We start from the raw sequence: 22,575 nt of genomic DNA on the forward strand, positions 1-22,575 counted from the left end.
GTGTTTTCCTTGGTGGTAAACCCATCAAGCACCTGTTCCCTATGAAGGAGCCTACCCAAAGCAGCAGGAACAGCCAAAAGGACAGGTATTCTACTAACATGATTTTGTAAGCTGGAATATATACAAATCTTGTTCATAAGACAATAGGAAATACAGCAACAGATGATGAAATCAACTAGAACCAAAGTATTCCTTATGATCTTTCAGACACGAATGCAGAGCAGTCTTGCTTTACTTGATCCTTTAAAGTAACTGTATAGTGATGGATTACTGGTTAATTAATACACTTGAGATTAGTTACCGGCCATCCAGACTCACTAATACAAAGAGCGAACCAACGAGTGGGAGTGACAGCAACAACCACATGAAAACAAATGGATTGTTTTTCTTCACTTCACAGTGTTATAACAGGCCTTTCCCAACAAGAGGGGTCAAGGAAAGAGGACAGCAAGGATAAAAAGCTTGAACTGATGGTTACATCTGTTCACAAATCCCATTTACACATGGGGAAAAGCTGTTTCTGTTTCAGCACTCCTGGTCATCAACCAATCCCATAAAAACAAACTCAAACAAACCCGGGTCACCCACAGACCACACCAGAGATTACTTTCTGAAGTGCCCCACACATGTGTCCTTACCACTCATCTGCCACAGGGCAGGAACTGTTGAAAATCCCAAACCAGTCAGACGCATTATAATAAATCTACCATCTATATAAGCAGTTCTATTCAGTGCACGGCGTTAAAATGGGATCTGAAGAATATAATTGAGGTAATTTATTTTAAATTCTGCTGTTTCATTTTGGGGGCCATTACATTTTGTACCATGTCAAAACACAAGAGTTTCCTAAGCAATATCAGATTGTTTTAATTACAGGTAGATTTAAAATAAATAACACTCCTCAGAAATGTTGTACGTAACTGTTCTGTATTTTATGAGGTCAACACTAGCATACTGGATTTGAAGAGAGTTCCAAATTAGTGAATGAGTCTTCACACCACTCCCACCAGTCATGTAAATACTCGCACATGTGAAAGCTGAGATGGAGCAAGTGACCTCTCTTGGATCAGGTAACAGCATCTGTCACAGTGTCAGAAACAGGATCTACATCCGGGCTCTAAGCCCATACTCCCTCCTTTTCAGGACTGTCACCTGACTGGCTTGGCGGAGGTGTGTGCTCCTAGATCAGCATCTTGACTTGTAGTCCTCAAAGATCACACACAATTCACAGTGTTTTATTTCTAGCTCTTGCGCTACAACTTGGCTCCAGGAAGAACAGGCTCAGAGCCGCTAGAAGTCCTACTACGTATGATACACCACACAAGTATACACACTGATACGAATTTCTTATTTAACAGCACCAAGCGAGTCTCAAACATTTGCTAGTGAGAGTCCTCAGCAATATGCTTGGCTGACTAGATGTGACTGTTCGTAGTAACAGGAGTTTTCTGTCACCTGCAACACAGCACGCTGAAAACCTCTCCTGTTATCTAGTTTTGTGCAATGACAAAGTGGGCATAGGAGTGGTTTCTAAATATGCAGGGAGGGAGAGGAAGATTTTTTGCCTGCCTTCAGAGATTAAAACGAAGCAAAAGAGGAGCAACACCCTTCTCAAGAAAAAGATCACCCTCACCCATATGCACCCATTCAGTTAGATACAGGAACCTGATATCTTGGCAAGCTGGCTACTTCCTTAAGAAAAAAAACCAAAACCCCAAAACATGAATGTGGATGAGGAAAAAGAACGACGTACAGCTTGTTGGCCATGCTTGTTCTCATTATCAAGACAGAGAGGAAATAGAAATCCTTGTATTAATCAACACTGACTGTTCCAGAGCCCCTTGATGTTTGTACATAATGTGGACAATTACCTCTCATCAGGCTTCTGCCTTCAGATTTCAAAGCAGAGGAAAAAGTGGAACAAATCATTCAGGTGAAAACCAAGTACTAGTTTAAAAATAACTTAATTTCTCAGACTAGCACAACAGATACATGTAATCATCCATCCTCCAGGCTCCCACTTAGTTTCCTCCTTCCTAACCTTCCAGTCTCCAAACCCCACAGTTACGTTATGTATGGACCAGTTAAGTTCTAATAATGACCGTGGCCAAGAGCACCAAAATACAGCATTGTTTGTTTCAACCCTGCTATCCTCCAGTGTTAACCAACTAGACACAGCCTCACCTCCTGCTTTCAGGAACCGCAGTGTCCTTAGGCTGAACACCACACGTGAGAAAACAGTACCGGGAGTTCAGCCCGTGCTGTACAGGACACAGAGCCTACTCCCGCTGTGCTGGAGGGACAGGAGCCCACACAGAGCATCTCCATGAAAATTGGCATCAGCTACCTGGCTAAATGGTATTTCAGGCAAGGGTGATTTTTTTTTTTTTTTTTTTTCCCCCCCTAGCAGTTCCATTCTGCACAGAAAGCTTAAAATTTCACTCGGTTAGAGATGCTACAGATTCCTGGGAAACAAGGCCTGCAGCCAGTAACCAAATGACTTTATTTCAGCGCTTTATTTTGGAGTGCGCGAATGGGGGAAACATTTGCTCCATGGTTAGAATACCTGGCCTCCTTGCCGTGCATTCAGAGAACAGCTGCACGAAAGAACAAACAAATCGAAGCACAAAACCTTTCCCTGGCCTTCGTGATCCAGCCTGAAATACAACTGGAGAGGAAGAGTGTGGTATGTGGGCACGCATGTTAGCAACAAGACTTAAGGGCAAATTTTATTTCTATTAAAATACACAGGAGCAACAGCCCTCCTGAGAAAATCTGTGTGGGCACACATGCATATATTTATAAATATAAGGGAATTCATTTCAACTCCACTTATGTGCCGTGCTCAGCTTAAGCTCTCCCTGCCACCTTAACATGGCCTGCGAGTGACATACTCCAGCCCACAGAGCAGAGGAAAATGCTGTGGGAGAAGCTGTTAAAGGACGTATGCAAAGTCAATTGAGGTTAAAAGGCTGCATCATCTTAGTTTTATGAGACCCAGAGAAAGAAGCTATGACTGTGACTTAAATATACAAGATACTGCACCTGCATAATAATTCATGTGCAAGCGTGCAGCACGAGGGTGGCAACATTCGTGGTAAAGGATATTAAGGTTTGGTAAGTTCAACATTAAAGTATAATTATGAAATGTTTTTCCTTCAGGGGTGTGGTACTTAGCAAAAAGCACATCAATAAAATGATGTGGCACTTTGTGGAATTCAGCACAGCAAAAGCTATCCTTACAGGATTGTCTTCAGCATAATGTAAACATACACTCTCTCTAAAAAAACCCAGCAAAATACACCTCACTCGCACTTGTAACCACAGAATTTATAATTGGGTGGAGTTTTAAAGATGTTGGGCAATTTGATGCATCATCTATTGGCAACTAGTTTAGCATATTGGACTATTTAAAAGCCTGTTAATTTTCTCCTTCTAATCCTTAAATTTTTTTCAAAGAATGAATGCAAAAAAGGTTTCATTCTTTTTGAAGTCTTCAAGCATTCAAAATTGCCAATTCTGTCTGGTTTACATCAAAAGATTGCAAAGCATTAAAATGAGCTTATGCACACGTTATACATACACACAAACATACGTGTTTTATAAATCCCTTATACAAACCAGCTTCCTAAATCTCTATGCAGCAACAAACCTGATCATTTTGAAACTGCTTTAACAGTTTTCAATTTGGATGCTAAGTCATCAGAAAAGGTCCCTATATCACACCCAAATCTAACTTTAAGCAAGCACAAACAATCAAAACTCGTGGTCAGGAAAAAAGCAATAAAAACTGCCACCCATGAAGACAGATACTCTGTCCATGAAAATGAGCATGCAGGTAATAACAATAGTTGCTGGAGCACTTAAAAGTGAAGGACGCTGTTCAGTTAAGAGGATTAATATCAAAAAATATTGCCAGGAAGAAACTTGAAGAAAGCTGCTGAGAAATTACATCTTGAAAGTAACACTTTGCACTGTAAGACAGCAATACACTTCCAAGCTTTGAGGATCACACCCCACTCACACCACGTTATCTGCCAAATAAAACAAAAAAGCAAAAGAACACTTCAGTAATTTTTAAGGAAGCGTAACACTCCGTCAAGGACAGCACTTCTCTGACCTTGTGACTATACTTGGAGCTTCTCCCCGAAACCATTACAGAATCCTGCCTGCTGAATGCAGTTATCACACACCTGCTTCAATTTCTAATGAAAAAATTGTATCTCTTCTGGTGTTCTGTGAACTGAATTTTAATCAGTTTATCTTTTTCTATTTACATGTCCTTTCTAAACAAGCTCCCCCACAAGTATTTAATCATAGACCTCTCCTTCACTGTGCTGAAGGATTTACCAAGGTTTCTCATTTCAGAGACACAAAAGCTGGACCTCTCTTCCGGTCCAATTTAATCATGCAGGAATTAGTAGTAAAACACTTTATCATACACTATTTGGTGACAGTTCCATCTGTCCATAACTGCAAAAGCCAACAAAGAAATGGATGTGAGCTTTTTAACTTTAAAACCAGGAGCAGTACTCCATACAGCATTGCCTGCAGGGAAAAGTGGCCACTCAGACTGCACTGGGTGAGGAAAAGAGGACTCCTGGCTCTGTGCTGAAGTTGTCTGCAGTGGTATTCAAAATTCAAGAGATGGGAGACAGCAGCCTGATAAGAATTGCAAAGTAATTAAAGGTGGGAACCAAATCACCACTGATGTTATAAGGTAGAACTAAAACTCAGAAAACTCAAGACGATGAGATCCATTTTTATAGCAGCAGTGGAATTAAAGGAGCAAATTGAGATTAAAAAAAAAAACAACAAAGAAAAAGAGACAAAAGACATGGATGTGGAGTTTATTGGCAGCAGAAAGGAGAACCCAACAGCGAGTAACAAGAACAGAAACACATGATGAGTGCAGCACAGGAATTAAAATCAGGAACAGAAAAACAAGTTAATTTAATAATCTGAAACATATATATCAGTAAGAACATTACTCCAGAAAGCAAGGAACACCAGAGACCATTACAACAAATGAAGTGTTGTTCCACAATCACAACTATATTTATAGTCAAAATATAAAATAAAACTTTGTCAGCAATAGGAAACTCTTTCTATGACTCCTAAAGTACACAGAATCATCCCCCCCCCCGCCCCCCCCTAGATTAACAAGATACTCAGGAAGCAGAAAAACTTTCAGGTCAAAAGTTGTGGGAGAATTGGTTCCAACAAAACTGATGAACGCAGATAAAGGCTGCAAAACTATTTATTACAAAGGAAGGAAAGGAAAAGAACATTTGCAGAAATCATCATTCCCCAAAACCCTGAAAGAGCAAACAGGACAGAAAGAAGAGAAACCTGGTTTTCAGCTGAGGTAAAATTAAGAGACAGAAAACATTAATTCCATCACATCTCTAAAAGTACTGGAGGATCATTCATAGCTTCAAATGAAATAGCAAAACCTGACTATTAGATTATCCCAATTCCCTACCATTTTAGACTGGTCGGTATAGGCAAAATCCTTGTTGGTGATCAACCTTAAGTTTACTTACGCTACATAAATCCAACCCATATTATTGTGAGGTTACACTTGAAAATGGTCAAACCCACACAATAGATAGATAAAAACACCATTGTCTTCTTAACGGCTTCTTACTTTTTAAGCTACTTTTGATTTTGACTCATGATTTGGAATTTTTGTGGCCAAGGCATGCATGCTGCAGCAAGCTGCCCATGGCCATGCAACCCATCAAGTTCCCACACGTGGGAAATGATGCTTTTGCTTGCATTTTTTCCACACAAGTAATCCTCAAACTCACCATTCCCTCCACTTACAGGATCCCAAAACATTATCCCAGTTTCTCCCATTGCCAATCCTTTCAGCCTCCTGGGCTTCAACAAGCTCCAGTTTCCTCAAGAAAAGAGGAAACAGTATTAGCTAAGAGTAAACAAAGCTCATTTTATACCAATCAAACAGAAAATGAGCAGAAAACATCCTTTTGGAGAGCCAGCCTGAAGAACTGTGCTTCAGGTTCTCCACAGAAATTCACTTCCTTCTCAGAAAGGGAATCTTACTGCAATGAGAGAACAAAATACCTTATCCCTTGTGCTTAGCAGTGTGATATTCTTGGTTAAATTTAGTCAATGGAGAAAAGACAAAGCTCACACTGGTTGCACTCTGTGGAAAGACACAACATACAATCACACCTGATCTTTTTACTTTGTAGATGCAGGATTTTAAGAAAGCATTATTGTATCATTTAAAAAAAGGTAACGATGCCTTTAACAAAACACTTCTTACAAAAAAAAAATAAAAAATCTAACCCTGCAAAGAGCTGTTGTAACACCCATAAACAACTGCAGCACAGCGGCTGTAACCGTGTCCTGTTTCCAGTCTCCGGGAAGCAAACAGGAAACCTATGCCCTTACCTGATTGAAAAACCAGCCAGTCCCCAAGATTTTAATCAACCTAAAGCAACAGACATTGTCCCTCTTTTCCAGTTTCCTGGGATGCTTCCTGGCCGGTTCAGGATAGCAGTACGGAGACCAAGCTTCTTAACAGCAGCATTACCTTAATTTTCTAAATTAAATATTGCTACGTGCCCTGTTACTGTATTTACTTTTGGTCTAGGTGTGACAGCTCAGGCAGGGTTGTGGATTCAAACAACAAAACCACTCCTCTGCCAAGGGTGATTTATTAGCATTAGCCTCTAACTTCAGAAGGCAGGATTTTTCAGCACACCTCAAAAACCTTCACACTATTTTGAGATGAGCAATAACAAAAATAGATGCATCAGCCATGCAAGAGATATAATTATGCAAACCTTTAGCTAAGGAGGAGGAAAGACCTATAAAAACTTGGTAACCCATCACATCCACCTCCTAACCTTCACCGATTAGGCTTTTGCAATTAACAGAAAGCAAAACTTGCTGAGTCATCCCCCTCCAGCTTTTGCAGTTCTAGGTTAATGCCTCAACTCCAAAAAGCTTTTGAAACAGTTTTGTTTTATTTCTCCTTCCCATAAGAACTAAACAAAGGCCAAAGAGCAAATTCCACTTGTTCCAACACATGCAGCAGCTGAACTAATGCCCACAAATGTCACAGGAGTAAGAGACAATGCAGAAACAAGCCCCAGCCACTCTTCCTCTTGTTGCCTCTGCAAAAAGCGCATTTAGTTTCCACCACCTCCTGCCTTACCAAGCACATACCTGATTAGTTCAACCTAATTTTAACTTAGCCCTTACCCTTGTATTCCCACTAAGTGAATGGGGAAAGTGGATCAAAGGTGAGGGCGCTCTTTGTAGTTCCCTGCGCTATGGTGGCAGCAAATAAGGCCTCTTCAATTCAGGTCTCATCCTGCAGCCAATCTTTGAAGTATTTAACAGTGTCTTTTTAACAGGACAGATTTTATGTCCTTTGCCAGAAGCCTCCATCTCCCCTTACTCAAAGACAGAGCATCCAGTGACTGCTCCTGCTTGATCCCCACACCACAGCAGTTTAGCCAATGCTGAACACATACACACCTTTTCACATATATATATTCATATATATATTCAGCCAATACTGAGGAATAACAAATACAGATACCCAGTCAATTCAAAGGATCAGGAAAGAAGCAAAGACACTGCTCAGACAAAGAAACCAGCAGCAAAGGAACATTAAAAGTATCCCCACACCACAATGAGTATTTAGTTGCTGCACTACATTTTGGAGGGAAACTTCAGGGCAAGAAATGGGATTTTTGTTTAAGAAATATCTTGTACAGGCTTCTTCAGAGCACTTGGGTAAGTAAGATGTAAGTGGCCTGCAAATATTCCATTTTTTTTCCAGTCTGAGATTCTGGAAATGTTTTCTAACAGCTCTAAGGGTTTTTTCTTCATTGGAATTTCTTTCCCCATGCTATGAACAAATTCGATGCACCTTACACATAAGATGGGTTCAAGTCCCTATTGTTAGCTGCATATAATTCCCCAGAGCAGAAAAAAACAATCCACATTTTCTTTTTTAATCTCCCTAGTTTATTAGCTAGTGAAGGAAACAGCAGCTCAGCTACAAATAAGTAAAAGCATGTAAGTATATTAGTCTCCAGAAACCAACAACAAAAATTGATGACTTCATTGAGCTTATTTTGTGTTTTCAGCTTCAGGCAAGAAGAAAGAAGCTCTTACTGTACCTGAGTAGAAGGAAAAGACTTGCAGCTCTACCATTACATTGCCCAAAAAAAGCAGCATGCATCCATCTGGCACCTCGTGGAAGCTGATTGGTATTCAGCTTCAGCCAGCCCAGCTGGGGTGGATTCACGGGCGTTTAAAGATTCACAGGTGCAGCCAGCAGCAGTTAGCTGACAAAGAGCTTGTGCAAATACTCCTTTTGCAGGCAGGTCTTCAGATCAAGTTCAGTGCTATAAACCAGCAACTGAAGTTTCTCCTGAAGCCTAAACACTGAGAAATGGACTCAGGCCTAACATGAGCCCACTCCCATCTGTGGAAGCTATTCCACTGAAGTTACTGTCTCCCGTGCAACAGCAGAGATTAGGAGCTAATGAGTATATTTCTGGTGTGCTCCACAATTTTGCAAACTGTAACCCGAAGCCTACTTTGTCAAATTTTCTCTGTTCTTATATTATTGCTTTATTGTCTCCCCTCACTTGCTTAACCATTGGTATTGTGCTCTAAAACGTGCTTTCTGTCTTAGAAGCACTTGGTGCTCTTTGCAGGCACCAACAGCAATCTGTTTTTTCCTTTCTAAAATAAACAGAGTCACATAGAGGAAATTGTTTTAAAAAATTTAAACTATTCAAGAGCGAACAAGCCTATTGTTTGGAGAGGAGACTTCGGGGCAGCACTGTGTTACCACAGTTGTGTTGCAGAGCATCTGTAAAAATCCTCTGGACCGTGAGGGTTCGAGGCTGGCATGTGCTGGGACAGGAGAGGGGACAGAGCATTCTCATTGTTTAAATGTAAACAATAATAATAATAGGTTTTCATAACTGAGAGAAGGAAGCAATCTAATGTGGAAAACAGTTGTCATCACTCTGTTTATGACTCCTTGTTCCCGAAAAATATGCTGGGTTACTTTGTAACACTGAAGGAGGCTAAACTGAGGTGACCTGAAATGGGGCAAATGGCTGAAATCCCATCTGGTAAAATGGACTTGGGAATACCTCCTCTCTTTTTTATACTGGAAGCATTCCAGAGTGGAAAATACTGGGTGGAGGATCCATAACTCTTGTAAGAGCTTTAACCTCAAACCCCCAAATTCCAGTTGTTTAGGCAGTAAACTGGATTCATTGCCAAATGGTGGCTTAGGCACCTTTAGGCAGAAAGCTGTTACCTGAATCCAAGGGCATGATCCTCAAAACAATCTCCTTATACCTCAAAACCTAAAGGTTCATTAGAATTTTTTCCAACACAACCAAACTTCTCTGTCTAAATACAGACCAGATGGTATGCAATTTAATATAGAAAGAAATTCCAAGAGCTGGGCCCAAACGCCAAGTCCTTCCTTTGGCAAGGAAATAGGCTTTGTTCAGGGCCACTAGGTCAGCTCTTACATTTTAAAGTTCTAATATTAAAAGTCAGTACCATCAAACCTCCTCTAACACATCTTCAGTGAAAACAGCAGCAGAGGTTGGTTTCATGCTGAACTGCAGGTGCCCATTACTCACGCTGGGAGCATGCTAAGCAGACTGGGATGCCTCATGGGATGTAAGCTGAGGATCTCCTTGCTTAAGGACACCACTGCAGTTCAGGGTGGCAAATCTGGCATTCCCAGAGGGTATTTTGGGGCACTGTGAAAACTGTACTCACAAAGCGGTGATACCTAGGGACCCAAAGGACCAAGCGAGGACACTGAGGGTTGCATTTTTTGGCTGATGTACCCATTTTCCGTTTACATCACTCTGTCTTTGAGCCTCGGTGGCTCGTGTGATGCTTAAGTAGCACCATACAGCCAGTCACCTGAGCCGAAGCAGCTCCTCTCTCAAACCACAAAACATATTAATCTCTTTGTCTGACAATGTAAATCTTAAAAGTTCCAGTCACATTCAGGAAAAAAAAAAAAAACAATCTCTCCTCAGGCTATCTTAAATACACATTTTGTCTAGCTGCTTGACTTAAAAGATGACTAAATGTATATTTGATTTATCTGATGCCTTTTCTGCCATAGGGCATTGTTGTCTACAAACAGTTCCACCTGTGAAGCATTGCAAGATTTCATCACAAGCAATGTATATACTTCATTCAGTCCTAAAGGAAGTATCTTTTAAAGAAACAGTAAGTTAGCACTATCATTATTCAGCATGTGCATCTACAGACTGTCACATCTTACCTGATTCAAGTAAAAAATCACATATTTCTGTACACAAAGCATACCATAAAATGTTTTCATTTTACTGACATCAGTGAATTTTACTTCTCAACTTTGTTTTCCTGTGTAATTAGAAGTTATTTCACTGAAAAAAACTCAGCAGCTTTATTTTTTTTTTTATTCAAGGAATCTATCCCTAAAATAACTCTACAAAGTCACATGACAACATCTGCAAAAATTATTACTGCAGCTTACCTTGCAGACAAAGAACGTAATTGTCAATAGCTGGAAATCAGAAAAACATCAGAGAAGGAACCAAGGTCAAATGTTAACAACCAAAAGGGTAAAAGTTTACACTGAAGAAGGTAATAGACACCACCTGTACTTGCACCTGAAGTCCTTAAACAATCTTTGATAGCCATCATGGTAGATGATACAGAGACAGGCAGCAAAGCATTATCTGTGCCCCATATGCACAGTCCAGTTAAAATGTCTGAACACACTATTAAAATCTGAAAGTTTTAGATGGTAAAAGCTAGGGAGTTTGAAAGTGAGCTGAAGGAGAGCTGTGTGGGTTTGGCTCCCACGAAGGACACATTTTGAGTTTCTGTCTCAAAAAAACAGCTATGACATACAGCGTTGGAAAAGTAAAACTTCTGTAATGTAAAAGGATAGAGGTAGTATCTTCAATTCTTCATTTCACATGCTAGCTCTCTTTAGAAATAACTGACCTATTGATCCCTATCCATTTTCTCATATGCACCTTTGGAATCCACCAAAGACAGTAACAATTAGGTAAGTGTTTGGCTAAACCAGACAAAATACTTATTTTTTAATCATGAAGGTTTAGGAATTAAAGGGTAATTCTGCTCCATAGACTCACTGCATGGAACAAGTTGCTTGTGTTTCATGAAAGCTTATGACTTTCACCTAGAAGAAGAAAAGGAGGGAAATATAAATTGCATCTTTCCTTCAAATAAAAGCCTGAAAAGCAAGTAGCTCCGTCTCCTAAAGCCAAATGACACATATAAGCAGGCTCTTCAACTAGCCCTCTGACAAATATTAACATAAACTCTATGTCATGCTCTGGGGAGACTTCTAAAGTGATTTCTCAGAGAAGTAAATAAAAAGATGGAATCATTCAGAGAATTATGATGAAAGCAATTAAGCAACAATGTTAAAACCATTCGTCTGAAACTCCTGATGATTTTCAGAATAGAGCCCCATCCAGATTAAGATTACTGTAGGTAATTCACAAATCACTACTGTTATAGTAATCCAGGACAACTCTATGATAAATTGTCACCAGAATTGTACTAGTCACAATATTTAAAAGTACACTCTTGAATAATCACTCACATCTGAAATTAAAGGATCATTCTCTCCCAACTGCCCCACCAACTGCTACCTGTTTCTTCAGTGGACAAAACTCTTTGCTAAAAGACAACTGCAAGCTACTCCCACTGAGTCCTTCAAAGTCCTCTTCTAATTTGCTCATTAGACTCATTTTTCTGTGGCCTCTATTTAAAAGAGTTCCAAAATAGTCTAGAAGCTTTGAAATGAAAAATAAGTGTAAGTCTGGTTAAAATAGTTAGATGAGGCTGAGACTCACTGCATGCTGATGGAAGTGCAGGTGGAAAAATCTTGTATTTTTTCCACCTGGGGATAAGAAGGGATAAGAAGCAGCACCCCCTACAGAAGATTTCTGCAGGGTCCTCCAATCGGTTCTTTGGCTCCACTCACTCCAAAAGGAAAGAACAAACCTATTCAACAGCTTCACTCCAAATTGTGTGCGAGCTGACAAACTCACCGTCAGTGACACCAAAGGCTGCTGACAGATGCTAAGAGTAAGTAAATGTGAAAATGAAAACTAAGACTGTCAGCAGTCCTTGTCCATTATCTTCAAAAAAACCCCACTGACAAACAAGATTGAGGAAGGTTTCATGCCATACTTGAGTTGAAGTGCAAGAAACAGAAGTTGTGTGTGAAGCTGGATTAACTGCTGACTAAAATAGAATCTTTTTGGGTTGGGATTTTTTTTGTGTAAATCACTGAGCAAGAAATGAAACACATAAAAGTTGCATTGATTTTCACTTCCTGCTTTGGAAGAAGACCTAGTGGCTCTCCAATAAGATAAAATAAACGCAAAAGCCATCTTCAATCAGGAAGTGCTGGAAATCTTACAATAAACTTTGATCCTTTTAACTTAGTGTGCTTTACCATGAGGCCATGTATGTTCAACCTTTTCAGGTTAGCTTAACCTTTGAAGTTAATTTGAAGATCATGTAGGATTCTGTTAAACACTACGAGCATACACAGTAAAAGGAAGTAGTGCAGGCCATCTTCTTACCTGTGACGTTAGTATAGCTAAACAGATTGCAACAGCACATAAGACTGGAAACTTCTTGAAAGAACAATGAAGAAGATAAAGGGAGTAAATAAAGTTACATCCTGGCTCCAGGACTGGTTCTGCCCACAGAGCAAATACCTTGTATAATTTTCCATATGGAAAAGCAAAAGCATTCTATAAGATCAGTTAAGTCATTTTTCTCTAAATTACTGAAGCAAAGTATCTCTGCTTATTCAGCAGGGAAACAGTAAGTTCTTTTATTCATATATTCTTCACTGGCTATTGAAAATATCAATTTCTACTAACTCAACTGCATACTATGGCACTAATGCCATACATGCTAGTGTCTCTAAAGAAAAGGGTGTTTCAAATAGCACTAATGGTCAGGAAGGCATTTTTTCCCCCATTCCAAGAGATGCAGGCATAGTTAGATTTTGTTTTCTGAGGATTCATTTTACATGTATTGAACCAACAATAGTTTTTGTCAAAAATTACTACTTTTGACATTTTTTTTCTCCATACACACACACAACCGGTAATGTCACGCCACAGCAACCCTTAGAAAAGGTCTGTTCCTTGTAAGAAGACTCAAGGACAGCTTCAATCTTAGCAAACAGGGACAAAGAGAAAATCATAGGCAGACATTGGGGAGGTCTGAGGGGCAAGGGAACAGGTGCAAGGAGTTCAGGCTTAGTGGACCTATTGGAACAGAAGCTTAGGGGCAAGGTCTTATATTGCCCCTAATTCTGTGTGTGTGTGTCTCTCTAATTGGAAAGCTTCTTAAAAGCCCTTGTTTTCTTGGAGGAATCATCATCCAGGGGAATAAAAGTATATGGCCTGTATATCAGTATCCCAGAGCCTACATATTCCTTCATTATTATGCACGCAGCTAGAGAAAAAACAATTTTTCCCCCCAAGTTAAGGTTCCAAAAATGTTTAAGAGTAACTTTTATAACATTGTAATTTACAATATTATAATTTTGTTGCTTAAAATGGAATTCAAATCACTTTTTATCACAAGAAATGGGAAATAATAAGGAATTTCAGGATCTTGAGTGGGACCACTCAGAAATCTGGTGATAATGTCATTCATTTTAGATGTTGCTACTTTCTGTCACAGCATGCATCTTAATGTGATTGTAAAATACACCCCTCAAATTATGCATTTCCTTCACTTCTATTTTTTAACATAAAGAATGAAGATTTTAAAATACCACACCCCCTCAAATTAAAAATTTCAGAAAAAAGCAGGTAATAAAGGAGGCTAGGGTCCCTCAGTTTTATAGGACAAGTCAATACAGACACCTAAGTGAAGGAAGAAAACCAACATTTGCCCTTGTCACCGAACAGTAACAACCTCTTTATCAGAAAATCTATACTGAACACATTCCAGCAGCAGAAACTGCCCTATAAATTGTGATGATGCTCTGAAACTGATTTGTGAGAGAAGCAGCAACTCACTCTTGACAGGCATATTTGCTTGCGAACATTTCTGTCTTTGGAAGGATGGCAGCTGTGACTGTTTTTGCTGATGTGCACACTTTGCACTAACTTGGCTGAGGCAAATACATCATTTAATTTACACACATCACAGATATTAAATGGTAACAAGTTTGGAGGGGGTGCTATTTGAGAGGAAAGAAAACTCTATAAAAACTTTATATGAAAATTTAGATCCTAAAATATTTAATATTTTACTTCCTTTGGGAAAGGGAATTTGAAATAAAATCCAGACAGTACCATCTACCATTCAGACTCTTCTAATGACATGCATTCTGTGAACAGTGTGTTTTCAAGAAACAATGAGCTAGCAAAATCTATATTAAGATTCTTGAAATGCATGCTTTTTTGGCACATATAAAACAGAGTTCAGAATGCTTCTAAGAACACAGTCCCAAGCCACACACCTTACACACTCCTGACTTAGCAGACTGCACAAATCTGTTCACCTTTACAAGATCTAGGAGTTATTATAAAGTTAAGCCAACTCACCCCTTGCCACAAAACCCAGCCACGAACACCATTCTGAGAAAAAATAATAGCTCTTCATTTCTGCTACAGAAATTCCTCGCTCATTCATTATCAGAGAAGAAAAATGTCCACTTTTCCCTTCCTCTGCTCAGAACAAACTACCCTGAGAAGGTAAGAGCTTTCATATTAATTGAACTTTGTTCCATAAATGCAACAGGTGGCACAAGATGACTTTACAAATATATTTTCCTCTAGTAATGCCATTGTTCTTGTAATTATCTCTTTAATTACAGTGTTCTCCCCTCATGTCCCCACCCTGAATATCTACAGACCACTGATACACCCAGTGTCTGATCCAGTGTATCTAGGCTATAGGCTGAAGCCCTAAGCATATTTTCACCCATGTTAGGCTTTAACAAGGCAAAGCAAAACTGTTTTTCACACAGATATTCAGAACACTATCTGGAACTAGTTGTATTCAATTAATTGCTTACTCACAGGTTTAGTATTTCACTGCAGTTTTTCACTTCTGCTATGGATTCATACCCAACTCTCTTCTCCAACTTTCTGCTGGAAAAAGTGCAAGAGCATTTCCAGCAGGACAGGTAATGGAAGTTTCAAGCATGGAAACCTGAAATCTCAAAAAACCCCCAACCTTTTCAACACATTTAACCAGCCAGCAAACAAAGGTGCGAATACAGCAAACAGCCTTACGCCTGGACCTATCTAGCATGGGGACTAACAGTGATGAAGTTGTAGTGGCAGACTTAAACACTGACCGTAAATCTCAGTGTTTACACAGGCTCCAGGAAGGCTTTGACTATGCTGAAGTCTTGAGATACTTCAGTATGGTCTGCTATATTAACGTATTCAGTTTGACATATGCTCATTCTGACTTTTTCTGCATCCATGCATTTTGCTATCCCACCTATGAGCTAACAGCCTCTCCCCATACAAGAGTGCCCAATATCCAACAGAAATACTCTTACAACTCCAGGACAAGATGCACTCATCTCCATCCCCTCGGCTGACACAGAAGATGCAACAGTGCTCTTCCTCTAGACTCCTCTTCACTATTTGTGGTGGATTAACCAGGCTTCGTCTGACTCTTTGACTACAAAGTCCATTAGTATTAGACACCCACATTACAGCGCTGCCTCACTGTATCTCACCACAGAACTTCTCTGCATTGGATTCGAGGACCCTGGGACACAGACAGTCTTCTCATCCATCCATTCATTACATGCCTACAATGTACACACAAAAGCAAACTGCCTCGGAGCTTTAGTCATCTTCATCAGAAAACCAACCTGAATTCAGTGTGAAAAGACGCAGGCTACAGGATGCCTCCGAAGATACTCCCTGTACATACTAAGCGCAGCGCAGACTGAAGACGGATGTGTCTGGAGTCCCCACTTGACAGACTTGTTTTACAGCTCTCAAGCTGACCTACTGTTCCCATTTGCTTAGAGAAAGTGAGCAGAGGGAGAACCTCAAAGGATGGTCTGCGAGTACCACACCGGGAAGCCCATCACAAAGGACCACAGCAGGTCAGCACCTTGGAAAATCTCCCCCACTGACAGGAGACATCTCCACAGAAGACTGCTTGAAGCCACATCTTTCCAGGGCTGAAATCTTCCACAAACTCTACAACTGCTGTCCCACCTGCCTGCAGCTAAAGATGCAGAAACACACAGAATATGTACAGTCAGGGATAGATGTAGAAACCATGACGCTGTCTCACACGAGCCTGCCCATACCAATCTGGGCCCTTCCTACCCAGGCAGGAGGGGTCACACAGCACCTGGTCCCAAAGAGCAAGTGTCACCAGAGCCAGAGCTCTACCAGCATGAGGGGATAAAGGCAACACAGCCTTCCCTGGGTAAGAGACACCTGCAGAGAGCAATGCAATGAGGATTAGGCCAAGGAGGACAGATCCAGCTGTCCATGAGCTGTAAGTAAATAAAGTCTGCTTTGTTAAAATGAAAATAAAAACAGAGATGGATTTGATGAAGCATGACGACTCTGGAAGCGAGCCCAGCTTCCCTTATTAAAGTACATAAGGTAATGCAAAATCAATGTATGAACTACGACATTTACTGTTCATGCAATGATTTCTATATTCTGTATTAGATTTTAACATGTGGGGGAAGGGGGAAGTGACAGCGAGCAAACCTGTCTTCAGCCATTTCTAGAGATGCTAATGAAGAGAGATCAAAGCTCTGAGAGACCTGGGACAACAGGACAGAGTGCCTTAATTTTGTCACAAGGAGAAGAGAGATGCATACATCATGGGATTCAGAGTCACAAGCACATTTGGAAATACATGCTTGCCAAAATTGTAATTTACCCAGTGTACCCACAGGACAAAATGTTTCCAGGCTGCAGTACCTCTCCCCTTCCACAACCTAAATCCTTGAACCACCTTCTGTATGCATTTGGTCTGGAAGGGCCACTGAATGCTAACTGAGGTCTGCCACCAGGAAGGCAGGAAAACTCTTATCAGTCCAAAGGGTCGTAAAATGGCTTTGATCAAAACAATGGAATAACTCTTACTGGATATATAAGGTAAACATTAGAAGCATGTAATTGCTTTCCTACTGCCAATATAAAATGGGTAACAGGAAGGAAAGGAAACAGAATTTTTACATACTTGAAGACTTCAAACAGAAAAGGCTGCAACACAATCAAAAGGAGTTTTGGAATAATAATAAAATGGGTGGGGAGAAGACAGACAACTTCCTACAGAAATATACAATTTTCTGACTATACACACCTATATATAGTGAAAGGAACCTGTAAGTAAGAGATGACTGTATAGCATTACAAGATTTATATTAAGGATCTGAGTCTGAAGGAGATAAGGCTAAAACAAGGAAAATTGTATGTTAGAATGGGTTCAATATATTAAGCTTGTGTTTTCCTCCTCTGCAGTCAAGGCTTTGCCTATATTTGGAATTAGCTCCAATCCATTCATGAATGGCCAGCAGGCACTCGAAACTCCTAAGTACATACATGTTATAAAATAACTGGTGCAAGTGCTAACTTTTATGGCTACACTTTGAACTTGACTGCAGTGTGATTACTACCAAGTGATGGTTGAATCCTACATGAAGGTAAAACTGAAATTTAAGGCTGCCTTGTTTTCCTTTGCTTTGTAAGATGGCATCCCATGTGTTTAAAATACTATTTTTTTTCTGAATTTTCTTTACTCTGATTAACAGCAATTAACATAAAAACTTTTTCTAATCTGAGCTGAATAGAATTCATGTTAAATCTTGATCATTTCTTAGTTAGCATTCCTAAGGGTACCAAACTTGGCCTCATGAGTGCCCAGAACTGAAAAATCAAGAAAAGTGAAATGTTTACATTTCAAAAGTTATGAAAAAGAAGGTTATCAAAAAAACTTACAATTTCCATTCCAAGCAAAACAGTTGACAAAACACTCAGCGAGTACAGTACAAAAGAAGGTGTGAGCAAAAGGAACCACCAGGGAGATAGTTTTATCTTCCTATTTTTTTCTAAGATTGTCAACATTGAAGAAAGAAATACTGAAAGGCCTTGAAAATATAATATTTTCCTATAAAGGCAGCTCAGCTTATGTTGATTTCAATTTCATATGCTCCAAATTAATTTTAAAAGAAACAAAACAAAAAAACCCCAAAAAACCCCCCCAAAAAATAGAGTCTTCTTTTTTAAAACCATAATAGGTCATTGTGCATATAAACCCAAGAAAGGATTAATTAATTATTGAAAAATCTGCTCCAGGTTATCTCAGCCAGTCAGGGTTAATATATTTCAGAGAAAAAAACCCAACAAAATCTAGCTTTACTAAACACAAAGATTATATAATTTCAGTCACACTAACATATTATTACACTGCATAATATATGAAACGGACTTTAAGATTGAACAAGTGGTGGCAAGCCCTAAATTTAGAACATTACACTTAAAGAACGGAGGCTTCCTGATTTTTTGAGTACAGTCAAAAATAATTTTTTGGTGTAATTAATTTTTTTAAGAGTGAAGCACTCAGAAGTTCTTCTAGAGTATCAGAGGCGAGTTGGTGTAAACCATTAGATACTATCATACACCTGGACCTGCAAGGAAAAACAAGATACAATGTTCTCTCCAGTTCAGTACTGGTGACAGAGAGTAATCACTATCCATGAGTTGTATCTAACATGGATAGAGATACGTACTTTTTAACCATAACAGTTGCTGGATCCCTACATGAGTATGCTTTGAGAAAAAATACTTATTCTTACAAGAAACATCAGTTGAGATAATCAGCAACACAAATACTAAGCTACTTACTGCTCATATTCACCTGACACGCTACTCAAATTTAAGTGCAACAGCCTATGTAGATACAAATTGTACTACAGCATCACCTATACATTCACCTCACCAGAGCATATTTGGCGTGGGTTATTTCGTGAGTGCCGTCTACCATGAAGGATTTGGATGAATCTTGGTAGGATCCTAAAATGACTTTCATGTCCTTCCCTTAAAAGGCGTCGTTGAGACATGGATGTGTATCTCTTATCTTCACCAAGTTATTCACCAAAGGAAATAAAAAATCAGCTCTTCCAGATTACACTCTTCCAATGTACTGAAAGATACTGTGATTTTCCTTCTAAGTGTTAATGGAACATAAATTTTCTTCATCAAATTCAAATGCTACCCAAAAAGATATAAAAAGGATGCAGTTGTAAAGAGCTGGAAATGGGTGCAGTGAAGTTATTTTTATTGTCTGTGCTTTTCCTCAGAAACTAATACCTGGTTTTACTAGAAAGAGAAAAGAAAAATCAGTTGTACTTAATGGACTAAAAATGCCAAGATAGTTTCTGCATGAAGCTGCAAGACCCTCTCAGTTCCTAGCATACCACACTCAGCAGACAGGACATCTTGCCACAGCTTTCCATCTGCTTTCAGTGTGGCTAGTATGAACAAAGGAGGCACAGCTTCTCACGTAAGCAGGTCAGATTAGCAGATGAAATTAAAAAAAAAAAAAAATAAAGTGTGAAACAGTCTGGTTTTCAGTGCTTCATCCAAAATAACTGTAGCCAAACTAACAGCCCTGTGCTGTTTCAGATGAAGAAAACCCCCACCAAAACATCCTGTTTGTTATTGTGCTCCAGCCACGCACAGTGATCCAAAGCTGCTGCTCATCCCAAGTAGCTGGTACTATCGCCTCCGTCTTCGCATCCTTCTCCTTATTGTGAAGGATGTTCAGCTGATGCAAAGAGACATCCAAAGTTTCTCCTGAAGAAGGGCAACTTAGAACTTTATAGTCTTCCTTGTAAGTTCACAACTCAGCACTCCAAGGGCAAAAATCTCACGCTGACACTTGCTGCATATCCTGCTTCTGTATCTGAAACACCCTCAGGGGTCTGTGCTTATGCCAGCAAATTAAAAGAAAACACCGTTGTGAACACAAAGTTGTCTATTAGAAACTCCTTTTCAGTTCATTTGCCCTAAGTCAGACTCTTATAATCCATCCACCTCTTCTTCCTCCCCCTGCATTTGCCCAGAAGTGAGGACCGAGCCCCTCAAAGGCAAAGTCCATTCCCAGAATGTGCGAGCAGAGAGGTCTCACAAGAAAAACCTGAATCTTCCTGGGAGTTAACAAACAACTAATAGGAAGGAAGGGAGGGGAAATGAATCCCAGGCTTTCTTAAAACATATCAGGAAACCCTACACTGTCTGTTCCCCCTGTCTCTTTCAGTACAGGAGAGAGGAAACTGATAATGCTGCTTTACTTGGCAGTCAACATTTTCCTCTCCGTTCTGTTTAACTGTGTCCTGTGTGCCCAGAGATCTGCCACAACCCCAATATACACCATTACGTACATAAAAATGAAAAAGTTTTGAAATATGGTGTACCAACTATTACATTGAAAGCAAATTCAAACAGATAACCTTTAGTTAAGTCACACTGAAGTAAATATTTAAGTAACCTATTACAAAATACTAGTTTGAATATACCTCGTTAACAGAGGAGAATCATCACAGTTTTAGCTGGAAAATTTTCACCTTTCAACATGAAATCACAGGCAAACGTGACAGTCTTGAAATGTGATGATCAAGAAAAGTATCAAATAAGAATTGATGCATTTAATGCAAATATCACTTGCTTTCCAACTTCATTATACTAAGCAGATGGACCACTGCATATTGCAGCTGTGCTACTCTTCCTGGAACAAAGGCCTACCAAGCTTATTTAAGTAATACAGGAATTAAAAGGAAGGAAGGGAACAACTTAGTGGTGGAAAACCACCATGATACACACTGTCACTGTACTATGTTTCCCAGTGGAGGCATGAAATCTGACCAGGAGATGCCTACAGGAGATTGCCAGCCATCAGGGCTTTCCTCCTGCCTGGCAGATACTACTTGTTTGGGGCTTCTGGGGAACACCAGCCTCGTGAATGAAGAGCCCAGTCTGACAATCAAGTAGGGTGCTATTGAAACTACACATCTTCTTCCAGCAACCAAGCCACTAGCTAGAAAACAAGGTAGACAGCATGAGAGGAAACAACCTCAAGTTGCACCAGGGGAGGTTTAGATTAGGTATTAGGAAAAACTTCTTCACCAAAAGGGTTATCAAGCATTGGAACAGGCTGCCCAGGGAAGCGGGGGAGTCACCATTGCTGGAAGTATTTAAAAGATGTGTAGATGTGGCACTAAGGCACGTGCTTTATTAGGTTTGTGGTTGGACTTGATGATCTGAAAGGTCTTTTCCAACCTAAATGATTCTATGAAAAGTGACTTTCTGTCCCAGCGGTGTTTTGAGTGTGTGGTGACACTAGTGGCATATGGTGGAAACCTCACCAAAAATTTGCTGGTTTTTTGTAGAGGATTATTACAGTGAAGCAAAAGGACATTCTCCTTGCTTTCTTCATATACCAAATGCACGCAGAAGATTGATGACTTGAGTTGTAAAGTTATTAAGTACACACAGTCCTGCTGAAAGCTAGCCATTAGCTACATCCCTGTCCGCAAAACAAGCTTTTAATCTTCTTTTGAGCACTCACATTTGTGCCTAGAAGCAAAGAAATTAATCACAACAATGGCTATGGTGGTGCACAATCAGAAGGAAACAGATGGTGTAATGCAGTGTTTTCCAAACAGCAATAGCCTCTATCTCCAGGAAAATAATCTGAATATTTTCCCTTGCTGTTGGCATATAGAAAAGCTCCTATTAGAAGGATTTCTTCTCTGCTCAGCATCAGCAAATTACATAGCAGTTTAAAGATGGCAATATTCTTTTGAGTATTGGTTGGCAGAACCAATTAGACTGCACCTATCTCCCCTTTCACATCACATGAACAGTAGCATTCGATGGGTAAACACCTCTATGATTATCTTTAAACGACTGCAGACAGCTCGATGGAATCAAAAAATTGTGGCAATGAAACGGCTTATTTTTCTCATACTTCATTTCCAGGTTTGTCTCTGACCATAGGCATAGTGTTGCACACGGACAACAGAAGCAGCACTACAACTTAGATCACTATACCCTCTCGGCTTCCTCCTTTCATTCCCGAGGACTCTCACAGATTTTAGTTCAGTAACTTCCAAGTTCTTGGGGATCATTAAATTAAGCTGTCATCACTTTCATCATTGTTGGGCATTCTCAACGTTCCTTTAATCTTTTTTGGTTGTACAGGAGCCTTGTCTTTATGGGACTTCTCAAACGCCCTACTGTGATTTTTTCCTCCAAATCCTAACAACTATTTACAGGCCTTTCCTTGCATCCTCACATTCAATGCAATGCTGAAATGTTCACGTTATAGGACCATGTAACCCTTCCAACTGTACAGTGCAGGAGGCTCTGGTGGCAGAATCAAGGCTCCTTTAATGTCTCTCCTGTGTTTCTTCCACTCCTGAAAACAAGTTATTCTTCGTATCTGCTGATATGCCACTGCCACTGGTGTTGCCATTTC

General features: G+C 39.8%; 1 protein-coding gene across 9 annotated transcripts in view; it reads right to left on the minus strand.

The window, feature by feature from the left end:
• MCF2L (MCF.2 cell line derived transforming sequence like) overlaps window positions 1–22,575 on the minus strand; it is a 163,762-nt gene that overhangs the window by 82,762 nt on the left and 58,425 nt on the right. Inside the window, exon 1 of one of the 9 annotated variants that reach the window (XM_055801159.1) lies at window positions 19,036–20,230. The exons of 6 other annotated variants lie outside the window; for them this stretch is intronic. In XM_055801159.1, the coding sequence (XP_055657134.1) occupies window positions 19,036–19,156 (121 nt within the window). In that variant the 5' untranslated portion in view covers window positions 19,157–20,230. Of the gene's footprint in view, window positions 1–19,030; window positions 20,231–22,575 lie in introns of those variants that run through there. 2 more of the 9 variants (XM_055801171.1, XM_055801167.1) reach the window with 2 other exon arrangements.

The sequence above is a fragment of the Falco peregrinus genome, chromosome 4 (genome assembly GCF_023634155.1).
Source record: "Falco peregrinus isolate bFalPer1 chromosome 4, bFalPer1.pri, whole genome shotgun sequence".
Lineage (NCBI taxonomy): Eukaryota > Metazoa > Chordata > Aves > Falconiformes > Falconidae > Falco > Falco peregrinus.